The 27,498-nt window shown below is 37.6% G+C and overlaps 1 protein-coding gene across 1 annotated transcript in view; it reads right to left on the minus strand.

Moving 5' to 3' along the window:
• Window positions 1-6,372: 6,372 nt before the first annotated feature.
• Window positions 6,373-27,498, minus strand: part of LOC117413980 (mannosyl-oligosaccharide 1,2-alpha-mannosidase IA-like) — a 113,772-nt gene continuing 92,646 nt past the window's right edge. Inside the window, exons 5-12 of the mRNA XM_058999359.1 lie at window positions 24,781-24,875; window positions 21,255-21,378; window positions 20,657-20,750; window positions 20,263-20,378; window positions 19,212-19,431; window positions 14,713-14,885; window positions 13,917-14,032; window positions 6,373-11,696 (exon numbers count right to left, since the gene is read on the minus strand). Of these exons, the coding sequence (XP_058855342.1) occupies window positions 11,555-11,696; window positions 13,917-14,032; window positions 14,713-14,885; window positions 19,212-19,431; window positions 20,263-20,378; window positions 20,657-20,750; window positions 21,255-21,378; window positions 24,781-24,875 (1,080 nt within the window). The 3' untranslated portion in view covers window positions 6,373-11,554. The remainder of the gene's footprint in view (window positions 11,697-13,916; window positions 14,033-14,712; window positions 14,886-19,211; window positions 19,432-20,262; window positions 20,379-20,656; window positions 20,751-21,254; window positions 21,379-24,780; window positions 24,876-27,498) is intronic.

The raw sequence follows: 27,498 nt of genomic DNA on the forward strand, positions 1-27,498 counted from the left end.
TGTGATGGCCGAAGGGAAAACCAGTAGTAGAGTGCTCTCCACAGATGGTTTCTATCAGCACAGAGTAGACTGAATGACATGTAAGCCAGGAAGAAGATTTAGATTGCTCGTATATAGCTGCTCCCGGTAGTGAGTTATGAAGACAGATTACAGCAGTCGCCGGTTTAATAATAAAGGTAATTTGTCAGTCAAGGCTAAGAGGCAGGTGCATTGCTATTGTTAGATATCCGAGAAGCTTGACTGATGATTGTGTCTTAAAGCATGGAGGACATGCCTCTTGATTACTCATTAGCCTAATTTTCTTGAAGAGGTGTTCGATGTCTATTACAATCTGTCATGTTAATTCTCATGGGGAATACGGACTGGTCCCGAACTGTCCCCACTGGCGACGACTGTGACCAACTCAAGAACTGAACAATTATCATCAAATTAAAGTGGAGAACCAAGGCTTTAATGTGTCTTTGAGTTGTGTGAACATATTAACATCGCACGTTGTCTTACAGACACAGAAGAGGCATGATGGAATCAGAAAATGTATGATTAAGAACCTAGAAACCTGGCAATGTTGACTGTTTTTTTTTCTTCTTATCTCTGAGCTGGCTTACACACAGGTTGTTGATTCACCCACCAAAAAAGCCTCTGGGAACAGCCTTGAGTACCTTGACTAGCATCTACAGCAGAGGTGGCCAAAGCTTGCCCTTCCCCTCCGGGTCTTTGTTCCAACCCTGTTGAATTGAACCAATTAAACCTCTATCCAGACCCTGGAATATGTAATTATATAATTTTACCTGTTAAACCCGGAGTGGAATAGCCTTCCAGGACTGTGATTGGACACACTTGGTTTACAAACAAACTAAACACATTTCCAATGCTTGTGTGCATAAACAGATACCTTGTTCCTCTGTAAGCAAAATAGTTGTACTGGTAACAGATGTGCAGGATGCTCCTTAAATACATCCTGTTTAATATTACCTACAGTCCCTTTCTCTAAACGTAGGCCAATAACATATACATTTTGGTTTAAAAAAAAAAAAAGTTAATTAAATATTTGAACTCTCACCACTTAAAATAGAATATTCTCAACTATATATTTTCTATATAGTGCCTTTCATAGCAGACCACCATCACAAAGCGCTTTACAGAGGTAGGCTGTGAACTGTGCATTATATACAGAGTCACTTACAATAGGACATTAATGAGGACATGATCAACTGTGCAGTATAAAAGTTAACTGTTAAGTCAATGAGTAGAAGCAAAGATTTATCAGAGTGCGAAATGGCCATGACAGCGAACTGCAGGCAGGAATGGTAAACATCCCAACTACTGTTTGGTTTACCATATGGGACACAGGAGAGATTAGATTTAGCAGCAGAGGATTGTGTAATCTGAAAGGCATCAACCAATCTGCACAACAACCCAGATGCTAATTGCAGGCAGTGAGAAAGCTGCACGACCAGAACAGTAGTCATAGAGTCACGCAGGATCAATTTTGACCAGGTATTAATAATGCCTCTCTCTTAGGAACAGGCCCTTCCTGATAAAGTGACGACTGCCTCTGTAAACCCATTTAGCCTGCTTTCTATCTGTGAGCTCTCACAACATTATGCAGTAAGCATCCTGTCAAAGCCGTGGCTGGTCGTTTGACTGTGCAGCTCCACAGAAATACATTGCAGCTCAGGGCCCTAAGCAACAGTTGTTTTAATAACGTCTCCATGAGTTGTGGGACAATGTGGTACTGCAGAACTTCCGCTAGTAGCCCCGAGAGAGCACCTCAGCCCTGTTTTTGTGATATGGAAAACACACATTTGAAACATAATTATAATGGACATCACATTACCTTACTGCAAGAGTCTGAAACAACTTAAGGACCGCAATACTGTGCCCCATGCCATACTTATCGTTTAATAGTAGGACTATGATATTGATATGCTTATGCATACTTTACTGGTGTTTAGGCATCATGTCAGTTCCTACAGCTAGTCTTGCATGGGCTTAAAGATGTTCACAGTTGTTATTGCAGCTATTGTTGACAATATAGATTCAATGAACTTTTTACCCCTGTGACTTTTTATGATGTTTGCAATCATGGAGTAGGAATCATTATAATTAATCTTTTAAGGTGCTTTGATCTGAGTTCAGGAGTTGCTCTTCAGTTCTATTTACCTGCTATGTAACTTAGGCTGGACCAGCCAAGTGTCTTTATAGAGGTACAGTAAGAGCCAGTGCCATCTAGTGATCTGCCACGTTTGCCACGTTTCCTTTAGTTTTGCTGCCAATACACATTAGTGCTATAGACGATGTTACCAATTTCTTATATAAAGACACCTGATCTGGTCAACATTACACATATCTATGGCAGGGCAACTACTTACCCTTAAACCGCTAGCTTTTGGGGGTCTATGGTAAACGTGGGAAGGCCAAGAAAGTTAAATATTGTGATGACCCAAGGGTGTGAAAAAAGTCTGTTAATGCTGTGAGTTTTATTTTGGAAGCAGCTGACAAAGGGTTATGCACACTAGAGAGCATGTCTGTTAACAGCTTTTCCTTCAGAATACAAAAGAAACATGCTAATAACATTCAGGACTTAGAGGCTGTTGTAAAGAAAAGTTGGCAGGAGTTCAAAGTAAAACATTATTATTATTTGTTTATTTAGCAGACATCTTTATCCAAGACAACTTACAGAGACTAGGATGTGTGAACTATGCATCAGCTGCAAAGTCACTTAAACAACATGAAAGACAGAGCACAAGGAGGTTAAGTGACTTGCTCAAGGTCACGCAATGAGTCAGTGGTTGAGCCAGGATTTGAACTGGGGACTTTCTGCTTATAAGCCCTTTTCTTTAACCACTGGACCACACAGCCTCCTAAGTTAATAGGTTTCAGTTATAAAATAGTATCACGGCTACCAACAGCAGTTTACCTCCTTTGTAATCCACAACTCAACTGAAGTCCATGTCCAGATTCTTCCCATTTTCTCCCCTAGCGCACCGCAGACAATCAGTCAACTACCAATCAATTTACTGAGTGGACTTGCCCTCATCCAAGATGGCTGTCTGTGGAACAGTATCTGGGGAATTAATCTAGATTGCCTTCACAAAGATGGCATCCTAAAATGAACTCCTTTTCTGCCATCCTTAATGAACTTACATCTGTTTCAGCACCTCCTAACGTTGGGAGGTTAAACGTTACCATGGCAGTTGACACAAATGTACAACAGGCGTGATAGACAGAGAACATTTATACAAATAATAAAACAAAGCGTTTTGTTTGTGGATTTCCAAAGTTCAAGCTGATTGACAGCCAATGCCTCAGTTATGTTCGACTACTGTGTTAGCATTCACTTCAGCTCAGCAAAATAGTTTAAAAGTTTTACATTAATGGACTTTTTGGAGCACATCTTTTCACTAAACACGGTCACATGTGAGCAGTTTATCTCACATTTGAAATGCTGTTTGTATGTTAATGTGCAGTGTTATTGTCAAAGGGCCATTAAACTAAATGCTGAACACTATTCCATTTACTTAACAAAATGAGTATAATTACCTTTTGTTCAACAACAGTATGTAAATCAGGGTGAACTTACCTGAGTGTCTCTCTACAGAAAAGTGAACAGTGAGGACCCTTCATAGTCTCTTCAGCTGTTAGATCACGCCAACCAGAACCTGTACAATCGTTCAAAGCAAATTTATGGTCCCACTACAGTTTATACTGTATACTTTATAGTTACATAATCATAAGTATAGTTTCATAAACGGTCAGAAATATAATTCCTTAGGGTATTTTTACTACATTCTCCCCCAGCGTCCACGCTCATCAATGTTTTCATTCTCAGATGAGGCCCTGGAGAGGTTGCACAGTTTTAAGACCTGTAATTTGTAAACACAGTAGACAATACAGTAAACGCTAAAGCATTAAGGCCACAGCAGCAAAAAGGCTGCTTCCCAATTCCAGCCCCTGCCAGGGTGATGATGACGTAAGTAAGCAATAACACACAGCAGGGTGTGTAGCAGTTATGAAATGACTGCACCGTGCCTGGAGTGAGTTATTGGTCTTACAAAATGTGCAATAAAAAAATAAAAAAATAACACAATTCCTTGTTCACTCTGTTTACTGAATTAGTTCCAAAAGAATCCTGCACAGTCATGTGACAGCCAATTAGAACGCTGAGTTTGTCCTTGACATTTTATTTAAAAAAAAAGCTCTATAACCTGCAGAGGAGCCTGGCTGTTTTGAATAATGGTTACATTGACAGCTGCATTGAATGAAATTAGCAGCTTGCAGGCTTGCAAGAACATCCCCAAAATGACGTCCAGCTGACAACTGCTCCCGTTTACCACAACCTCTATGATTGTTACCTGTAGCTCTCACATTTCCACCACTGGGACATCAACATTCTGTAACATATACAAACTGCATTTAAAACACAGGGCTTTGTTTTCAAAGCGATTGCTCTTCTTTAATTATTTTATTTACCTTTCATGGCCTTTTAAGCACTCTAAGGATTAGTATTAAATGGAATTTTCTCCTTTGAAGAACTAGAAGTTCATAAAAAGGCATTCAAAGTGCTTTGAAAACGTGTCTCACAGTGTTTTCATTCAATTGGAAAGGCCTCTGGATTCATTTTCAATATTTTTACGAATACAAACATTTTCAGGACCTGTGTACTTTGTGTGGCTAAGGGATTGGAATCTGCTCTAAGTAATAGGGTTACAAAATACATGCATGAACAATATGGACAACAGATTATTTCTGACACTCTCAAGCACTTGAAAATTACATTTGTAACAGGTCAGCTCCGGGATTGTATACATTTCCATTTCGGATAAGTCGGTAACACTTGTTGCCCTGTGAAAACATGGTGATTAGAGCTGATTTTCCAACATTGAAATGTTTTCATTTTCTACCAGCAGTGTTTTTTTTTTTTTCAACAGTGTGAACATAGATTAGAATACATAAATGTGTTTCGGCTGTGAAGATTGGTTTTCCGAGCTCAATTTACCACTAATTGTATTTCAGAGGTAACAACATTTGCTCCATACCAATCACAATTAAATGTCCAATTAATTCAACAGCAGTGGGAGGTAGGGTGGTTGCTAAGCAAGACTAGATACCCAGACCATTCTAGTCATCTGATTGGCTGCCCAACTTGTCAGCACAAAGCCTGAGTCCACGGGGGCTGCGTGGTGTATGTGTAAATTATGTTTTATAGATTTTTTATTTTTGCTGGTTTATAATGCTACCAGGAATTACAGGGTCAAGAAGGAATTCACCTTTGCGAAGAAGCAAATATCACTGACACTTGATGATAGCAGCAACACTGATGAAGTGAGAACTACTATACATGGTCAATAATGTTCAAATGTACCTTTTTTAATAGCCATGCATGTACATACATAAAACATGCAACAGCTGTTAGGAAGATTATCTCCGATCTGACTTGCATGTTTTCACTAAAGGCAGCACGAGAGAAGAGCAGTACGTTGTTTAATTTGCATGTGTACAGTATTCAGCACCGGCTATACTGTACAACAGTCCTCAACTTAAAGGTAGCTGTTAGTGTGAGAGAGCAAAAGGTGATACATCTGATGTTTCAGTCTTAATATTAAGAACTGTAACTACATGTTCATTTATCAGGAAATTTGCTTAAACAACGCCACTACACAAGTCTTGTTTGTAAGCACACACACACACACACACACACACACACACACACACACACACACATAAGACCATATAAAAAGACACAAAGGACCACATTTTTAGGCTTTGCATGGTCTTGGTCCAGAATGAGGATGTGTATGCAATCTATTGGAAACTAGAGCTCACCAAGACAGCTCAAATCCAGTTGAAAAAAATGAGTACAACTTATATACATAATAACTCATAAAAAGATATTGGAAATGTGGAAATTGTTTTCAAATAGCAGTTTAAGCTGTCTTGCATGATGTGCATCCATAACATCAGGAAAAAAAATACATACATACTTACTTACAAGGTGAATCATAATTCACACAGTAGAGGCTATGAGTACTGAAGAACTAAGCACCCAGCCTCTTTATACCTGAACAACCCACTGGTGGCCAAACTGTGTGTCAGAGTGTCTCTGTCATAGACATTTTTCCTGTGCATATCATCCTCCACGTACCCTCCAGTTTCCACGATGTTCCGACAATGTTGCGTGAATTATTAATCACCCTGAAATATTAATTGCCTAATGAGGAGCTACAGTATGCATTTCAGTGTGTTTCGCTAATTAGTCAATTGAATAACCACAGCATGAATATATTATTATATTTTTAAACACATGATGTTGGCCTACCAAAATGTAGTAATTAAACTTAGACAACAAATAAAACAAACAGCAATGATAAGTAATATATCAAGCATTTTATTTTGAAAAGAAAAATGCAGTTACAATATAATCATTCTGATACATATTTTGGTCTTTTTATGTTTTAAAAAAAGTCACATTTATGAAGGAAATGAAAATCATATTTTTTGCTCCTTACAATAGCCACTCCATTCCATGGTATTCAAAGCAACTATATATTAATGGTTCAAAATGAAAAAAAAAACACAGTGATTTCAGTTCACAGTTCACTGAAATAAAAACACAAATAATACTTAATTAGGAAATTACAAAACAAACATTACATTACATAATATGTAAAAAGCTAACGTATGCAAAGATGAAAGTAATAGATAGCAATATATAGCTGCGTTAGGTGTCGTCGAACACATTTTTTTTTTTTTTTTTTTAATTTGTGAATAGATCTGATAATCCCACCACTTTCACAATGCAGTTTGCGGAATTAGCTGATGTGCTAATTCGGTGCTGACACAGAAAATATGGACTGGGCTTCTCGTAGGTGTTTCAGAAAGGTGTTGTGCTCTTCAGGGTGTAATACAGCATCGTGTTCCTGCCCCAGTCAGGGTTAGTATTGTCATTTCCAAAACCCGGCCATTTTAAACTGAGCTAAAATGAACGCACAAGATGGCCGCCGCTTACACACACACCCACACACACACACACACACACAAACACAGAACGTTTTGTATGGCTGAGGCACCATAATAACAGCACCGTAAAGTGTGCTGACATACTGTGTTTAAACTAAGAGACGATGTGTTTCTGAATGGGCAGACCTTATGGATTTGACAAACATTCAAATTCTCTTTAGAAATTACAATCAAAGGTTAATATTTTGGCACTTTTCCACAGGCACATTTAAACTCAATCTCATCTTGTTCTAATTTCAAAACATAGATTCCTAACCTGATTCCATCTGTAGTTCCAATCTGCAACTGAACAAAAAAAAAAAACTCGAATGACGCCTCTGTGTTTGTGTATATGTGTACTGTATAAGGTATCAAATATATTTACAGGTAAAACAAGAAGACACCTAACACTGATGGTGATTAGCTGAAAAGTTTCTTATAAAGCAAAATTATCACTACTCCAGGCAAACACTAACTTTAGCCTTGGAATAAATTTCAAGCAATGTTTGTATGGATATTGAAATACTTCTACCAGCACTAGTTATTTAACAGTGACCTTTCCCTCCTTTCTTTTTCTGCTCAAGCTTTAGCTCCACATCCCACTGGAGTTCCTTGCTACTTTTCATTTCTGTGTGTGCGACCCACAAACCCTTGACAAACCAACATCGCGCGCAACTGCAAATCTATCTATTTTTGCAAACTGATTATTCCCCTACCTCCAAAGCTGCATAATTGGAAATGTTAACATAATCTCAGCGTGGGAAGAAAAAAGACAACACGTCTCATTAGAGTACAGTAGTACGCCTGATATTTGACTTTGAAATTGTGCTTCCTCACAGCATTAAGCTCTCCACATTGTTTTCTGCTGATTTTAATGAGGCTCAACACATGCTTTGCAAAAATGGCCTTTAAGCTGTTGCATTTTAAACTCAAACCTCCAGTATTTTGTATCAGATAATGCCACTTAACACATTACATTGTTTTTGTTTGCAGCGCCAACTCTTGTACTATGGTTTACCCTTTATTAAATGAGACAACCAGAATGACAACAACAATTAGAACCGGACCCCTCCCCTCCAGGAATATATATTGTATACATCCATCTTCAGTATACGACAAGTGGAATATCCCTGTCACCCCCTGTAATTAGGATTCTAAATCCTGTTATCTTGTGATGACACGACACAGTACAGATTGGATAAACACACATCACAATGGGTCCATAGCGACAACAGTCGCTGAATGACTGATTTGGTAAAAACAAAAAGAACCTAACCAACTTGTTTTATCCATCTCCTTAAATAAAGGAAAGACTAAAAGACTTATTATATCACAGTGTGCCTCGAGACAACTGTCTCTGATTTTACCCATTGTGTACACTATAGTTACTGTGTTAATTCAATTATATTAACGAGTTTTAGGCCACAATTTAATAAATAAGGCTCAATTGCACCACAATGGTTATAGCCATTGATGCTATAGTTTTGATTTCATTAAATCCTTAGTTTAATTATTTAAGACTATATTTGCAATATCTAAAATACTCAACAGCTTATTCTATAAATACATAATGCATCAAAAATATATATATAGATATTTCTTTCTTCTCAAATTGTGTAGCAGTAGTAAACCTATAATATCATTTTTGTTCACATTCATCCTTTTGATTCTTTTATTGCTATAAACAATACTTCACAATGCCAAGGAGACTATTAGGCAAACAAATTCCCACTTCATTTTGCAGAATAATGCATTGTATGTTTCTAACACCACCTTAGAGCAAATTATGAGTACTTAATGTCCACTTCAGTTTAATAATACAATTGAAATTCTGTGAAGTGCACATCGCAGGTGGGACTTTGCAGTGGGAAGCCCCCAGTGAATATACCTATAGTCACATTTCTAATCACTATGCATAATAACAAAATAAGATCAAATTAATATCATTCAGTACAAGGAAATGATCTGATGTTGCGATTTTACCAGATGTAGCCTGATTCCTGAATACAAAAGTATAAATTAGGTATTAACCAGATTTCTTCTGAAAATGTAGCAATTAAAAATTAAGTGTCGATTTCAGTTTTACAACGTTGTGCATTAAATCCGACATATCCCCTATTTTAGTTTACTTTGAAACCTGACAGCCAGAACTCTTAAATATAAGATATATGTTGAGCCCAATTTCACAAAAAAAAAAAAAAAAAAAAGTTTTTGCAGTGAAATTGCATTTTGAGAAAATATACCCTCTTACTTGTCCACCTGGGGATTGTGAGAAGTGTTAATTTATGCATGAATGCCTGTCTTATACATGTGGTCATCATTTGTTACAAAGGAACATGGAATGAATACGGGGAAATTAAATCCACATGAATTAATAACTCAGAGGAAATGCATAAGATATTCAGATGTTACTCAGTCGGAATGATTTAAAAGTGTTACCGAAAATACAAATCCACACAGTAAACAGAGTGCATGAAGATGATATGTGACCCAAACCACAGTACTGCAAATATGGAGCAGGTGTCCTGGCTCAGGTAACAAGTGGAATGAATTGGTGGTACTGTATCTCACGACTACAGTATTTATCTTTCAAATGAAGAAGTCAATCACTCTAAACCCTTTGCCCTGGTTTAAGAGTTCTAAAAACGCAACAGCAACAAAAAGGCGTACATTTTTTATTATTTTTTTATTATTATTTTAAGTTAATTTTAAAAATAAAGATGATAGATTTGTTGATAGTCATTTCATATATATATATATATATATATATATATATATATATATATATATATATATATATATATATATATATATTTTTTTTTAATGCTGCATGGTGGGTTTTGAGGTGAAGTAAGTGAACACATCTCTGTTCATTAACCACAGAAGAAATAGAGCAGGCCTATTATCATACAGGGGTCGTGTGACAGCTTAGTACATAAAACGATGGAAACGGAAAAGTAGTTACTACTAATTAGAATAACGTTATAGCAACATTCAAAAGTACAAAACATATTACTACACAGTTCCAGGCGGGATATATTATCCTGTATTAAGTTAATTAATATGAGTCGCTAAAAATTGTTGTGCTAATATCTAGTATAAATCATGGAATGTATCATGAACAGCAAGAGGGTGGGGTTATGAAGAGAGAAATTGCAAGAATGTAAAATCAAAACAAATCAATAAGAAACCGGAGCTACTGCATCAAAAACTACTTCTGACGCACCAACTCTGCAAACATTGTACAGTAAGAAACCTATGGTAATTAAATAATGCACGCCACGATACAGTAAGTCACCTTGCAGTAGCTATGCAATAATATGTTGTTTCACGTTAATGTTGCAGCTACTATGAACGGTTTGGAATTGGACTGAAAAGTATCAAGCAATACATACTGCAAAAGAAGCAGAGTGAAATTTCAGAAAAAGCATTCAACGGGTGCTCACAGCAAACCCAGTATTTAAAACATGAATACAGGATTGATAATAGCATAAAAAAAGAACCTTAACCTTTTAACACACCTGAGAAAATAAAACCACTGAACCTAAAACTCATCATTCGTTTCAGGAAACTGTGGAAAGCGATCTCGCGATCTCTCTCTCTCTCTCTAGCAAACAGGACCACAAGCTTGCTCCCGTTATCTCAACACCTTTTAAAACAGCCTTGTTACACATTCACACCTCGTCTGTATCTTGTGTCTGAGTTAATATGCATACCAGTGGCAGACTCTGACTATCTGAAACAATTTCACATTTGCCCTTCTAGTGTCTTTCAATGAGGCTAATTTTAATTACTTCATGCCTATCAGGTTCTGTAATCAGGGCCCAGAAAACACAATAAGTTGTCTGAATGCCTTGCATCCACGTGGTGCTGTTTTGTGAATGCTTGTAAGTGGAAGGCTGAATATTTGCTAAGCTGGCTGAAAACGTTTACATAATTTGCTAAATAAACAATTACCGCATAGTAAATGAAACAGAAAACAAGCTGCATGTAAATGTGACAGAGGGTCAAGCTTTCCTAAACGGGGACAAATTTGATAACTGTATCAGAGACACAGTAAAAAGGAATAGAGCTTTGTTTTATCTAGATTTGTCTAACTCAAAAACGGAATAATATTCAATTACTCAACTAAAACAGCTTTTAACAGCGAAAACAAAAACATCTAAAAATACATTTTTAAAAAATAAACCATGTGGGATTATAACGGGAAACAACATCCTTTGGTCTAATAGTACTCTATAGAAAGATACAGACAGACCTTTAAAAAACAAACAAATGAGACAATGAAGCTCAGTGGTTTCTCTTTCACAATATGGCCCATGATTCAGCGACCCTTGTTGTGGGTCACTATAGGTCTCCTCACAGAGGAAAAAAAAGAAAGTTCTCATTAAATGTCTGATTGTCCACAGAAACGCCATGCCGTCCTCCATATGGGGACGGTCCCGGCTCACAAATACGACCACAACGTCATGACAACATCCTTTACTGGAAAGGAAATGCATATCAACCCAATGGACTGGTCAAAGGCTTATTTCCTCTTTTAGAATAAGTTGTGCTATTGCTGCTGTTGGATCTTGCCGGCTTCACCCCACTGCATGCACTCGGTGCGGATCACTGGCAGCGGGTGAGCCTCAGTGTTGAACACCCAGTCATCCAGAGGGAGTAGGTCATCGTCAGAGAACAGCAGATACAGATACCTGGGTTGTGAAAAAGAAACACAATTCCACAAAAGTTACTCCCCGGAGCCTCATAGCAGGTATCACACTCAAAACAGTATCTAAGTACCACTGAGGATCATTTAAATAACTGTGTGATTTCTTGCATTAAATTATTTTTCTTGTATTTGTGTATCATTAAAAAATCTACACCTCTATTTGTTTTTGTTTTTTAAGTAATTTGCTTTAAATTACACACAGTAGTGTATTGGCAGAATAAAACAACCTAAAGGAAACTCAAAGTGGCAGACTCCTTCAATAAAGTCAATGAAGGCTGATCTAGACTCGATTACATAAATCTATATCAGGAAACTAGAACTCAAGAGTAGCTCCTGAACGCAAGTACAGCCACCTAAACACAGTACTTGAACCATTACAGTAAGACCCATTTAGAATGATTGTACAATTCATAGAAACTTAAAGGTGCAGTTGAATAGAGAATCCTTTTGCTATTTTGTCACTTGTTTTTAGCACAAAGTCTCGGCACGTGGTCGCTAGCTTGTGGTCGAACCATTTTCCCATAATCCTAGAGTTCTGTTTACCACATTCTTTCACAGTTTAGCCATCTGGGAGCTCTGTTTGATTAGACCATCAAGCCAACTGCCCAGGTTGTTTGTATTGACCTCAGGTAAATAGCTTCTCTGTCCTCTCTTAACACAAGTCTAGCATCTGCTAATACCCGCAGTGGCTAGAGGTTATGAATGACATCTACGAACTCGATTATAGGTTATACCTCAGAAGTACAGTCATTTCTTACTACACATACGTACATTACAACACAGGTGAGTACACATTTGACTAGATAAAGCCTGTTTTTTCCTTGCTACGTGCCATGACCTAACTGAATATATTAGATTTCATTACACTTTAGGCCATAACCTTTTTGTCACAAGGTCATTGCTAGCTTGTGAAATAAATCCAATATTTTCAGCTGGGTCTTGGCAAATTCCCAATATGCACTAGATATACAGCAGTATAACATAACCCCCTTGTTTGTGGTGCTTGTGGGTGGTACTGTAGATTTATTGTCTTATTGCCTATATAACTTGGTATCCCTGGATATATACATAAATTACTTTAATAAGTAAGCTGACAGGAGCACCCTGAGATATTCAGAGGTGCCAATAACATACACGGCCAACAGCAATACTGAGGGATTGCCCTGAGGAAGATTTAAACTATCGAAATGTATTGCAAGGCTCAGCCATTCTTAAACCACCTGTGTGTTGGATGCTTTTCTCTTTGAGGTCTATTAATCATGACATTAAGTTAAAGAATAGGTGGCTCAAACCGCTTGACTCTGAAGGTTTAAAAAAAATTTACTTGCATAAAAGAAGCTCAGCCTGGAACAAGACCAGTTACCAAAATAACAGACTCGTAACATTCAATAAAAACAAAACAGAACTTGACACCAACATCTAACACTTAGATTCAATCATAATACAAGAGGTACTATTCAATTAACAGTATAGCCATAGGACCACAGCACTGATTAGCAAAAGAAACAATTAGACAAGCATTTTCTCTTGGACAAAACATTTGCCTAATTTTATTTTTTTAAAGAACTAAAACATATCTTTTGATTGAAGGCTAAAGTTAATTATTACAGGAACAATAGAAACAGCCTTTAAGAAGTAACACCCAGTAATAAGAGAACATTATGACCTGTGGGAAGTAGCAGTAACATGTTTAACATGTAAACTCTAAACATAATCTTAAAGTCTCCCTTCCATTCTGACACAAATTAATTTCAGACCTATTGATTCGATAAGTAATAACCCTCATTTATTGCCAGAGAAAACCCAATACACTATACAGATTACAATACCTTCCTAGCATATAACATAGGTACCAACAGAATGGAAACAAATGTGTAGACATGTTTTTAAACATGCAAGACAGAAAGGAAAGAAAATCGGATGTGTTCGTACAAGTCATGACGCGGAAAGAATGTGTTTATAATTAGATGCGGTCTCGTCAGCCTCCTGAAAAGCTTTTAAAAAATGTATTGATTCAAAATGTTTTTGGTTAATAAATGCTTCTCTCAAAAAAAATCTCAGAGACTGCATTATGGATTTGTATTTGATGCAGGACTAGCAAATGCTGTTAATATAATGAATACAAAATATGCTAAATATGTGACATACGTTTTTCTGGCTCTATAGACAATGTAGGACTGGTGTTCGGTGGGTTTATACTTACTTCAATGTTTCTGCTAAAAAGAAGCTCTGTTGCATGTTGTCAGGACTTGGTGATGTTGTGTACACATCTCTTATTCCAGTGAAGCCTTTATCAACACGGCAGTACTTCTCCAATGCCTGGAGAAAGAAAGAAATAATATGTGTTTGTTGCATGCAAGTTGTGCTGTTTCAGTAACCCCATCTGTTTAATATGCAAGTGGCACAGTTAATAACTACATTTTTTCGACGCTGTACTGCCAAGTCAAACTACAGAGGATCACACACTTGATCACTTTATCCTGTTCCGGCAATGCAATGCTACCAGACTGTGACTAACAGTACAAGATATATTAGGTTGCAAATGTCCAAATAATTTATAAAAGATGCAAACCGTTGCCATGCCTATACATCAAATCATAAGACCTAACCACTGCACTGAAAGCAGATCAATTCAGCTGTAAGAAGTATTTGCTTATTAGAAGCCTAGGCTGAGATTGGGGTGAGAGATTATGAGTGCTTGCTCCCTACTTCGATCGCTACTCCCTTATTTAAACCTCACCTGGCTGTTGCAACCCTATCCTCCTCCTCCCAATCGCCATTTTACTGCAGGCAGTCCCCTTGATTGGGGGGGAAGTGCATGGCTTTGTCACGGTCCATCCTGCTGATCTGGCATCTTTCAGAGGGCAGTGGCTTCCTTCTCCCCTTGCGAGGCAGGACCAGCGGCCAGGTAATCAATAATCACTGCCATCACCCATACTCAAAAGCAGTAGTCATGATCCCGACATTGAATTATAAATGAAGGAACACATTTTCTTTACCTGTATGGCTTCCCAGCCCCACTCCCTGTACTTGGGGTCATGGGTTAGTCTCCACATGTACATGTAGCTCTCCACAACCTCAGGCCTCAGGATGTAGTATCTGTCGCTCATTCTCGTAGCTGTGGCTTCCACACCACTATCAAAACGGAATGCTTCTGGGCCCAGTTTGGTAGCTGAGAAAACAAACAAAACAAAACGAAGAAAGATTATTTATTTAAGGCTGAAATAACAACCTGATTAATGACTTACTCTGCTTCATTTAACAATAAGCATTGGGATAACAAATTAATTCGTACCTAAGAGAAATTACTTGGTCTTACATTTTCATATATAAATGATGCACACATTATGGTAAATGTGTACTTTTTAATGGTAACTAAATTTCCTAAATGTAAACAAACACACTATTTCTTCTCAAACCCATTTTCACATGATAAAGGAACATGTGTTTCAACCTATATGGTTGGGCCAATAAAAAAAAATTGTCCAAACCAATGGAAGTAACTGTTTAACTGGAGGAAAGGGAAATTGGGGTAACGTACACGTATTGTATATTATAGACTGCTCAGGATCTTTCAGCCAATCAGAGTGTGCGGTTCGCCTACTGTATTCCACGACACATCACGGAGACACCCTATGCATGACATCAACCATGCAACTTTCAGTTTTTACCGTGAAGTATTCTCCATATTCAACTGCAAAGTGTATTCAAAGCGGTGACATCACAATCACATTATAGGTTGTCAAAAAAGCACTTTTCTTGGCTTGTTCAGCAACCATGCGGCAAAGCAAAATTGATTAAAGAAAAAAAACAACAACAAAAGAAAAACCTGAGGATCTAATGAACTTTTCATGTCAAACTTTTCATGTCGGGTTGATTTGGAATAAATTTGGGATTTTTGTACTGCGTTTTAATTCTTTAATGAATAGGATAAAGCAAAGGCAGAACACTGCGTGCATGAGATGAACAGGTCCAGCAGTAATTTAAAAAGACTTAGGAACCCAGGGAATGCCATGATTATTTGTGGCATCCATCCACACCTCGATATGCTTTTTTGGGGGGGGGTTGTGCCTCACTGGAGGATATCTGTCTCAGGGACCGAATAATTGGTCCTCCTTCGAAGTCTGATCAATAGGTTTGTTCAGCATGTCAGTGTTAATAGACTGTTGAATCAACAAACTGTAGCATCACACAAGTATGGATTTTGCTATTGCTGCTGTTGCTGATTGTAGAAACTGCATTCAAAATGTCCTCAGGGTTATTTTGACTAGAATCTTTAGGAAGGTCTGCTTTTAACAACATTTCTGCATCATAGCATGTGTGTACAGTGGGAATACACAACAGCAATATATATATACAGTGCCTTGCGAAAGTATTCGGCCCCCTTGAACTTTGCGACCTTTTGCCACATTTCAGGCTTCAAACATAAAGATATGAAACTGTAATTTTTTGTGAAGAATCAACAACAAGTGGGACACAATCATGAAGTGGAACAAAATTTATTGGATATTTCAAACTTTTTTAACAAATAAAAAACTGAAAAATTGGGCGTGCAAAATTATTCAGCCCCCTTAAGTTAATACTTTGTAGCGCCACCTTTTGCTGCGATTACAGCTGTAAGTCGCTTGGGGTATGTCTCTATCAGTTTTGCACATCGAGAGACTGAAATTTTTGCCCATTCCTCCTTGCAAAACAGCTCGAGCTCAGTGAGGTTGGATGGAGAGCATTTGTGAACAGCAGTTTTCAGTTCTTTCCACAGATTCTCGATTGGATTCAGGTCTGGACTTTGACTTGGCCATTCTAACACCTGGATATGTTTATTTGTGAACCATTCCATTGTAGATTTTGCTTTATGTTTTGGATCATTGTCTTGTTGGAAGACAAATCTCCGTCCCAGTCTCAGGTCTTTTGCAGACTCCATCAGGTTTTCTTCCAGAATGGTCCTGTATTTGGCTCCATCCATCTTCCCATCAATTTTAACCATCTTCCCTGTCCCTGCTGAAGAAAAGCAGGCCCAAACCATGATGCTGCCACCACCATGTTTGACAGTGGGGATGGTGTGTTCAGGGTGATGAGCTGTGTTGCTTTTACGCCAAACATAACGTTTTGCATTGTTGCCAAAAAGTTCGATTTTGGTTTCATCTGACCAGAGCACCTTCTTCCACATGTTTGGTGTGTCTCCCAGGTGGCTTGTGGCAAACTGTAAACGACACTTTTTATGGGTATCTTTAAGAAATGGCTTTCTTCTTGCCACTCTTCCATAAAGGCCAGATTTGTGCAGTATACGACTGATTGTTGTCCTATGGACAGAGTCTCCCACCTCAGCTGTAGATCTCTGCAGTTCATCCAGAGTGATCATGGGCCTCTTGGCTGCATCTCTGATCAGTCTTCTCCTTGTATGAGCTGAAAGTTTAGAGGGACTGCCAGGTCTTGGTAGATTTGCAGTGGTCTGATACTCCTTCCATTTCAATATTATCGCTTGCACAGTGCTCCTTGGGATGTTTAAAGCTTGGGAAATCTTTTTGTATCCAAATCCGGCTTTAAACTTCTCCACAACAGTATCTCGGACCTGCCTGGTGTGTTCCTTGTTCTTCATGATGCTCTCTGCGCTTTAAACGGACCTCTGAGACTATCACAGTGCAGGTGCATTTATATGGAGACTTGATTACACACAGGTGGATTCTATTTATCATCATTAGTCATTTAGGTCAACTTTGGATCATTCAGAGATCCTCACTGAACTTCTGGAGAGAGTTTGCTGCACTGAAAGTAAAGGGGCTGAATAATTTTGCACGCCCAATTTTTCAGTTTTTTATTTGTTAAAAAAGTTTGAAATATCCAATAAATTTCGTTCCACTTCATGATTGTGTCCCACTTGTTGTTGATTCTTCACAAAAAATTACAGTTTCATATCTTTATGTTTGAAGCCTGAAATGTGGCAAAAGGTCGCAAAGTTCAAGGGGGCCGAATACTTTCGCAAGGCACTGTATATATATATATATATATATATATATATATATATATATATATATATATATATATATTTATATTTATATATATATATATATATATATATATATATATATATATATATATATATATATATATATATATATATATATTATATATATATATGTATATATATAGCTTCTCTTCTGTTCCAGTTGCCTTTAATAAACACGTTACATTGGCTGTCCTTACCATCAGAAAAACAAAACAGCAATTTGTATATAAGTGTGCGCTGTGTTGAGACTGCACTTAAGATAGTTTGTAGTTTTATTTTTTGTGCAGAAAAAACAACATTGATGTCGGTATAAGATTGCAGCAGGGTATAAGATTGGTCAAATCGGCCCGTTTTCTTTTTACAGACCCTTATAAACGTTTTTAATGATAAAAGCATAGCAAAGTGTAATACTGAAAGCACTGTAAAGCACAGGAAAGCATTGTAAAGAATAGCAAGGTATGGTAAAGCATATTAAAAAACATGGCAAACGGGGTAAACTAGTACAGCCATGGGAAAATCATGGCAAAACTGCAACAACACCATGGTAAACTTTTACAAGGGGAGGCTTTTGAGAAACATTTGCTTGTGAAGAGTCAGTGGAAGATTACAGAAGCTGCAGTGGTGAAACTGAATCAAATAACTGCTTTCCCATCCTTGACAAGCTGACACCAGCTCTAGATTCTGCTTGCTTTTTGATCACTTCCCCTGGGTCGGCTGCACAAGCTCTTTTGTTAGTCATGCCAGGTCCCTCTTATTCTATAATTTAGTACTGTGATGGTTCCTTTAGGTCTGGAAAACCTGTACTACACAATGAGCACGGCATATAAGAAGACACGGATGTCAAAGAATGTACAAAGCAATAGAAAATAACTACAGTTTGCATGGAGTATCATGTATGTTTCACAGTGATTTCCACAGTAGGCAAAGCAGGCTAGGGACAGCTTACATAGCTGCCATTTCTTTTGTAACACTGTGTATACATGCTTATTAGGCAGCCTACATACAGTAAAGGAGTTACCAAGGTTTTGAATCTATAATGTGGCGTTGAATCTAAACGCTGGATGAAGTTTCTGTCATCATTCTATCAATAGCATTGCATGTGAAATATTTGGAGTTAATGTAAAAAAAAATATAAAGGATCAAAAGCTTCTCAACACAATAAAACAGGGACCAGTAACAATGTTAATAAAGCAATTAAGAATGGGTTTTAAAGCATCGGTTAGCCATCCTTCAACTTCTTAATCCCTGAAAAATGCCAACGTTATTTTAGAAGGCTAGTAGGACTTCTACTCCAGTCTTTACTCTTATGTACTTGCAGTATACTTGTATGTATGTTGTGCACTCTACGACACTGTGCTGTGTTCAGAAACATGCTTATGAATTACTGTTTGTACAGTTGTAGTGCTACCCAGAGTGTACTTATAGACAAGACAATGCATCTCAGTGTTTTCTTCCCTAGTGTATCACAGCAGAACAATATATATGTTCTCCTACCTGTGCGTGCATAAGACTCATGGCATGTGTGAGTAATCTCGGCTGCCAGGTCCATGTGGTGTTTTCGTTGCTCCGGTTCTCCATCATCGGCTCCAATCCCGATCATTCCCCCCGAGAAGCATGCCAGATGACCCATTTTGTGATCCAGTACCCCACCTCTCCACTCCGCAATGTATGTGAGCCCCCCGGGAGACTTCTGCACCAGATTGGTTTCTATAGCCTGCGATATTAAACAAGTCTTTAGCGAAAGCTTTACAGTTTGTTTCTGGCTTTTCCTTTACCCACTAGTACTGAGATATGAAAGTGTAAATAAGATAACCTTCAAAATACTCTGGGGTTTGGTGCTTGATAAGTGCTCTGCTTCATTAAAATGCAACATGTCTAATCAAAGGCTATCTTTAAGACCCCCCCCCCCCCCCCCCCCAATTAACTATCTAAAATCCAATACAGATGCAATCCATCGTTTTGTATGCTTTGGCTTGTGTGTAACAGTCAGTGTGTCTCGTTGTGTTTAATCTTTTTTTTTTTCTTAGCTCAATAACTAAATAATTATGCATAACTACTCTAAAAAGACAGGGCCTCATTTATAAATCACAAAGAAAAAAAGAAAGTCAATTTTGACTAATTAAAGAAACTGGAACTGCAGTTCAAATGCAGTCCAACATTACTGTCCATACACATTTACTACACTTTCTCGGCTATAGAGAAAGTCAAGCTGACAGATGTTTTGGCTCGTGCCTTCACCAGTGTAATTACTGATATGGTTGTATTCCTCTATCCCTGTTACACTGACGATGGCACTAGCAAAACAAGCCTTGTTTACCTGCCTTTGTTTCTTCATTAGAATTTAGGGTTGAGTGTTATGAAGATATGGATGCACTTTCACTGAGTCAGTTTTTCATTTACTTTAAGTTCAAGTAAGTCAGTGACTCCTGGGATTTGAAGCTAGGAAATCCTAGCTCTGATTCCTCAGCTCTTAATACTTGGGCAGACCACCCCAATGCAGTGACCCATTCATCTTATTATTTTTTTTATTACATTTTTTATTTACCTCCAAAGCATCATAATACATCTTCTTGGCTTGTTCATCTCTCTTGTCTGACATCAGATAGGATTTGATCAAATACTCATAGAAACTGTCCCCTAGTCCCCCTATGGAGACATGGTCTAGAAGAGAAAAGAAGGGCTTCTTTAGTCTTGATTTGATGATCCTAAAATACAGGTATTTAAGGTACAAAAATCTACACAGCAGAAACCTGGCCCTGAAATATACTACTAAAGCAGTTTTTTACAAACGTATTTATTCAAATGTATTCGTACACAGGTGTACTTGGCAGCAGAATATATATACTCACATAAGACAGACACAACGACAGATATAAGTATACCCAGCAATAATAACTCAGATCAGGGATATGCAAAAACAAGGATCTAGATCTACTCACGTTGAACCCAGTTTCCGGTCACAGGACTCAGGAAGTTGGGGTACAGTCCATGAGGCTTTTCAATTTTGTTTAGGACGTTGCGGATATTCATCACCTGCATGGACACACAGATATGACAGTCAGCAACCATCTACTCTAGAGAAGTAGCAACTCCCAAAAACAGCAGAACACATCTCAGCCAATTAGCTAAGCAACGAGGAACATGTTTCTTCAAATAGGAAGCATGCTTGTAAACAACACTCTCACCATTAAACACCTAAAGTCTCATAAACTACACACAAAGCTGCCTCCCATGTTGACCTGTGTCATAATAACAAGAATGTATAAAAAAAGGGTTTAGTCATTTAACACTGCACACCTGTATGTGAAATAGTAAAGATAAGTCCACTTAAAAAAGCAGACCAATAAACTGTACTAATCTAATCTAATTTGAATGTATTCTACAGTATGAGAAACTATTCTAGCTATTTTTGTCAGCTACTTTACTAGAAGAGAAAAGACAGCGCCACTTGCTCAGTTTACTAATCTAACATAGCAAAGCATCATCATGGAAGGCTAGTTCTGTTGTTGCACAATAATCACGATGGCCATACTGTACCTTCTCACTGTATGTTGGGTTTCCAGTTACTTCAGTAAGGTGAACAAACTCAAGGTGCAAAGTGCCAAATTCAGCCAAAATACTGCTTCCTGCAGAGGCCCATCCCCAACTCCAACTTGTGCCGCTAAAATAACAAAAAAACGTTAAAGTCTGATTAACTTACAGGGTAGAGCTCAGGAGGGAACTGTGACATAGGCTCAAAGATATCTTATTTGTGGTCTGTTTTAAGAGGTGTTTTTTATTTAGAGTGCCGCATTATTTTACCCCCAGCCATTTATGTTCCCTCACCACACAATGGCTCAGGGTCAATAGGCGTCCAAGGAGCCTACTATCAAGCCAACTGGGTCTTTACATCCAAGAGCTCTGCAGTGGATGTCTGATGTTTACCAGCCCCCTAGAACCAGCCCTGTATGTGTCTGTAGGAGAAACAGTCCCTGTCGATTTTTCTTTCCTAACTTATTAAATTGCCAGCAGAGATCGGCAACTACGCATGTCAATAGAATCACCGGTGCTCAGCTGACTGCATGACCCTGCACACCATGCAGTAGAGTCTTTACCAGGTGAGCCACTTTATGTGAGTTACAGGTATGTGTGCTATTTATAGGGCTTTTTGTTTTCGGTTTTTATTTTTGATTACGTGATGTCCCTTTCCAAGAGTTTAATTTCTGTTCAATTAAACTCTTGGAAAAGTGTTGCTTGTGAAACAAGTTCACTTTAGTTTTTTCTCAAGTAACTTGAATGAGACTATGATTCTGTTTTATTGATAACGTAAAAAATTCAAACTGAACGCAAACAGCGAGTGAAGTTAAATTAATTTAATTCAATCGCAATTAAGAGGAAACTATTATTTGCAAAACAGGTTATAACATGTTTGCAAGGAGTCATTAAGATTTTAAATCCGGGGAAAGCAATTTAACTGAACTCGCTTTTTGTGTTTGGTTTGAATTAAAAAAAGGAGCTGCCTTTTTTTATATATATTATCAATGAAACAGAATCATCGTCTCATTCAAGTTATGAGAGAAAAAACAAAAGGGATCTTGTTACACAATCGACGCGTTTCCAGGAGTTTCATTCAAAATGGAGTCGGCTCAATATAACTTTAAATTAAAGGGACATCACGTGACCAAAAAAAAAACCCCAAAGAGCCCTAGCTATTTATTAACAAAATCCAATCAAATAATAATGCAAAAATGGGGTCCCTTTAAATAAAGACAAAACCAAATTAGGAAATATCACCTCTCCGAGGCCAGTCTAACTTCTCATTTAGAGCTGGTAACAACAAAATGCTAGTTAACCTTTTTACAGCAAGCATCGAACACAGAAAGAATTAGACTGATGCAGTGCTACAATGTATTATAGCCTCAGATTTGATCAGCTCAGTTGATTGACACCGCACTGTGCTGTTTGAATGCATAATCCACCTGCAGTAATCACATCTGATTTGAAAGTAAATCCTCCTCGGAATACTACACACAACTTTTGCACTAATTATTCTGTATAACACTCCACGCAATCTGATTAGTTTTACAGCTGTTCGTGGTTATACAAGAACGAGATTTGAAATCTCTCATCTGGTAATATTTTCAGCAGCTTCAATTACACAATGTTATTGAAAACCGTATATTCAAAATAAGAGAAAAACCTGAATTACAGTCCACCTGTTGAAGAGGACCACCTATATTAAAATACCAGATTAAAAACAGGTTAATCCTGGTTTATCAAACATCCTGTTTTATAGGGGCATGGGAATATACAGTATTCAAGGTACAGAATGATGATTAAACTAGAAAACAGTAATTGCTGTGGAAGGACAGGAAAAAGGTAGCAGTCTTGTTTCTGACTAATATCATTTTATGTGGTGCATATAAAACAAAACAAAAGCATGCAATAGGGAGAGCATTCTTTTTGTTTATCTGGGCCACACCTCCATTCCATAAGCAAATCCCTGAAATGCCCTTTGCAATATATCAATGCATCTCACGGGTTATACTTTTCTGTAACAATGGCTTGATTAACAGTTTTTAATCGAGTGCTGATAGTAGGTGCTCGGTTGACAGGTGATTCCGTGGAACAGCTGATGATATTTTGAAGAGCAGACTTTAGTTTTCTTGAAGGAATAGGAGGTGGTAATCACTGAGAAATGGTCACATGTAACATACGTTTAAATACCTTGCGCCCATGGTAACTTTAGAATCTATTGACAGTGTTATGGCAGGAGGGTATGTGTACGATATATACACGTACAAATACATGTACAAACAATATAACGGCAAGCATGTTCTGACTTAGAAAAACCATCAGATATCTACATGTTCATTTTAGAAAATGAACATGAGTTTAATATAATGCATGACAGTATCCTAAACATAAATAAAACATAAGATAGCAACATGACAGTTTGGCCATATACAGTACAGCCGTGCCAGCAATGTTAACCCATTAAGCACCAAATACGTTTCTCTTTGAAAAAATCAGAACACACGCCATTTGACACATTACATTTAGATTAAAGAGAAAATAACAAGTAGCTGCCAGTTAAAAATACTCCAACAAATTACAAAGTAGCCTCCTCAAATGAGGGCAATGGCACTTCATGGGTAGTCATTTTCTGTACCTAGTCTGGCAGCAGTCAACACTCATCACTAAATCTGACTGTAATCAGCTCTGTGTGAGTTAATGAGATGCAGCTACAGCTGTCAAGAAGAGCTCACAGTCTAATTGAATGCAGGTGGGTGGAGGGGGCGGCACAGTTACTAGGGCTTCCTCCGAAAGATCAAACTAAAATAAGCAATTTCCTGAGTTATGTCTAAGGCAGCTTCATGGATCGATGGAGCAATTAATTAAAGCGCAGGTAGATAATAGATTTTGATTAGGTGTTATTGGCAAGTAAGTGTTGTTTTTCAGGACTCGAATGTGAAAAATAACACGCTAACGGCAAGTCCGTCCCTGATGGTAATTCCAGCAGTGAGCAGCACTGGTGTATGCTGGTACAGTAGGAGCCGGTGGTTTGCAGGTTTTCAGCTGGTCGTGCTGCTGTAGGTGAAAAGGCTGGTTGAGACACAGCAGATACAAACAATTGGCCTCTTAAAAAACAATTGTTTGTCTTCTACACTCCTGTGAATATTTATAACTGCTGGGTACCAGTAAGAGGCCCGTAAACGTTTGTTCTAATTCCCAAGTCTTACCATAATTTTAAGGTGTTTCTTCACACCTTGATTTATTTGAAGAAACATCACACCAGGTTCACATTTGCTCTGATTGGCTGACATGTTTGCAGTGGAAATGCAAATAACGAAATGTTGCCTATTGGTCACGGTTCTCTCTATAAACCAGTCAGTAGGGACTACCATGACCTGTAAAAGCCATCTCAAAAACAGATTTTTCAAACTTGGACATACTTCATGTCATAAATATAACAAACGCTTTGCTCATCAAATCAATTGAATCCGACTTCAATCCAATTTATTTGACAATGGAAACAGCAGACATTACAATATCCGTCAGTCTGGCACTGTCACTAACTCACCTGCCCAGGTTAATGACACCGCGAGGGATACCGGTGGGTGTGTTAAACACAGGCAGCAGTTTTTCTCCCAGTTCAATTGCTTTTTTCTTGAATACCTGAAAAAGGTCAGAAAATATAAGGTTTGATTTTAATAGTAATTTCCAAATCGAAATGCTCAAATTCACACGCAAAAAGGGTGCGGGGGGGGGCAAAGTGATTGTGATTTGATACAAGGAATCAAGTTGTTTCCTATTTTATTATGTAAGCATTAACATACAACAGGGTATCGGTTCCTATGAGATATACAGACGCCTGCAACCACCCGTGCCCTGGAGTGTGTCATTGCACTTAGAAATATATATATATATTAAATACAAGAAACAGTAGTAAGCAGACACTATATGTTTGATTCTTGCGATCAGATTGCTGGAATTTCAAAGCCATTTTTTATTAAAGAATGCATTCCTGAACGCTTTTCAATTTCAGTATATTCACTCTCAAAGCTTAAAGCTGTAGTCCTGCATGTTCAGTTTTACACTCAAATATAATTCACTGGATTCTCTTTGCTATCTTCCATAGTTAAGCCACTCTACTTCAATAAAGACAGTTCTTGTTGACAATCTGGTTCATCTACTTTCTCCAAAGGTTGCCATTGTGCTGTTCAGTCATGTGTTCGCTCAGAAAGTGATACGGTAACGGTTATAAAGCTCATATTTTCATAATGGGCGATTTTCATAATGGGTAACAACCTTAAAAATAAAAAATTGGACCATTTCAAAACATTTTTAATCTTAATGAACTGGATAGGTCTGATAAGAAATAAAAATGTATTGTTTACAAAGTATATTCATGATGTGTAGTTAATAAGATTTTAGACTTGACACTTATATTGACTAATCAGGAACCCTGATATTATTACAAGGATAGGTGTAATATATCAAAAGGCCTATATGATGTGTGCTGAGCTGCAGATGATTGAAAATGACTATAAAAAATACAAGACACTCATCAGAGTTAGAAATGGCAATTGAATTAAATTATATGGGTTCTAGTCGCTTAACACCACATTTTACAGTCTCCCTTGTCCAAATCCCTCAATAAACTGAATACCAGAATTGACTGTGTTTCTAATTTATAAAGCTACAAAAGGAATCAATACCTGGGCTTCAGACGATATAAAATATCTACAATGACCTTCAGGCAGATTAATATATTTAGGAATGATAAGACCCCCTCTGCAAATCTTAGCTAGAAACAGTTTCATTAATAAAGTGTGTTTGTGCTTTCAGAATTATTATTGTCTTCAAGGCAATCAAAACCTAGCAGAGCCATTCTATTAAAATGGAACATCACCACTAACATCTAAGAGTTGTCATTAGCCTGATATTGATGACTTACACCAGTGTAACAAACATACCACTTTCATGGAATGATCCAGCAGGCCTGTGCCAATTATTCAGATTTGCTAACTCCCTTTAAGCTGGTTGTTCTTAATTAAGAATGAAAAGGAACCTGTGCTAATTACTCATGCACAAAGACTCAAAATGCGATCATTATAGCAAAAACCATTAAACCCTCACACACACAAAAAAAATACCCTGATCGAGCTAAACACTCCAGCATGCTGCTTGGACTGCGTTTGAATGTGTAGAATGGAAACAGTGAGATTAAAAATCACACCCACTAACCAATTCATTTTCCTTTATTTTTATTGTACAACCCTAGTTGAAGTTTTCCAGTACTTCTTTTCTATCTTCTGGTACTTCACAGAGTTAGCAGTTATGGGCCACAATTTTGATGTGTTCGGTTTGCACACATTTTGTCAATCGTCCATGGGGTAAAATATTTTGATTCTGCTCAAAACTATAAACGGGGCTATGACAAGATGAGGATGATGAATAATGGGATAAGTACAGTTAAATGCTTTGGGTCTTACGGCATGCATGATTTTAATCCAAGTCCTGAATACTTTTCAACAGCTGTTGAAATGCTTGGACTTATTATTAAAAAGTTATAAAATAAAACACGCGTAAATGATTATAACAGAACTTTAACAGGAATTAGTGTGAAACTTGTCTTTTCATAAAGATCCTTTTCTGTGTGCAGAAGCCTCAAACTGTAATTAGATTTTCCCCCTTCATACATCTTTCACACAGAATTAAACTCCTTGTCTGCTTTGGAAAAGACAATGAACACCCCCAGAGTGAAAATACAAGTTATAAAAATGGATGCTTTCAGCGATGCATCATATTTGAACATTTATTCGATGTCGACAAGATACTGATATTAAAAAAAGAATACAAATTAAATGACAACCGTCTAGGTCTTAACTGAACTTGGTAAGTTTTGCAATTTCTTTTTATTTTTAATGTCATTTTTTTTTCTGTAAATCTTGTTTAGGGAAAAGGAACGAATTTAGATTTCAAACTTAGTTAATTGTACACAGAAAGATAAACGTTATGTTATTATTATTATTGTTTTGCGCAAGTTTTACATCTGGTTCATTGTTCACAGATCACGTGCAAAAGCACCTCCTCTGGCCACAAAAGATTTACCAACTTCTCTTGAAGAAAACCAGTCCACGTCTGGGAGATTCCTGGACATCCTCTGCTTCTGACCAGCTCTGAGGACCCCCTGTTTTTTAGTCCCGTGCAAACAGTACTTAAGATGTAACTGTTTCACCTTAGGAGTAACTTGTCACAGGTCTCAAATATCACAGTTACTGCTATCTTAACTAAT

This window comes from Acipenser ruthenus, chromosome 25 (assembly GCF_902713425.1).
Source record: "Acipenser ruthenus chromosome 25, fAciRut3.2 maternal haplotype, whole genome shotgun sequence".
Lineage (NCBI taxonomy): Eukaryota > Metazoa > Chordata > Actinopteri > Acipenseriformes > Acipenseridae > Acipenser > Acipenser ruthenus.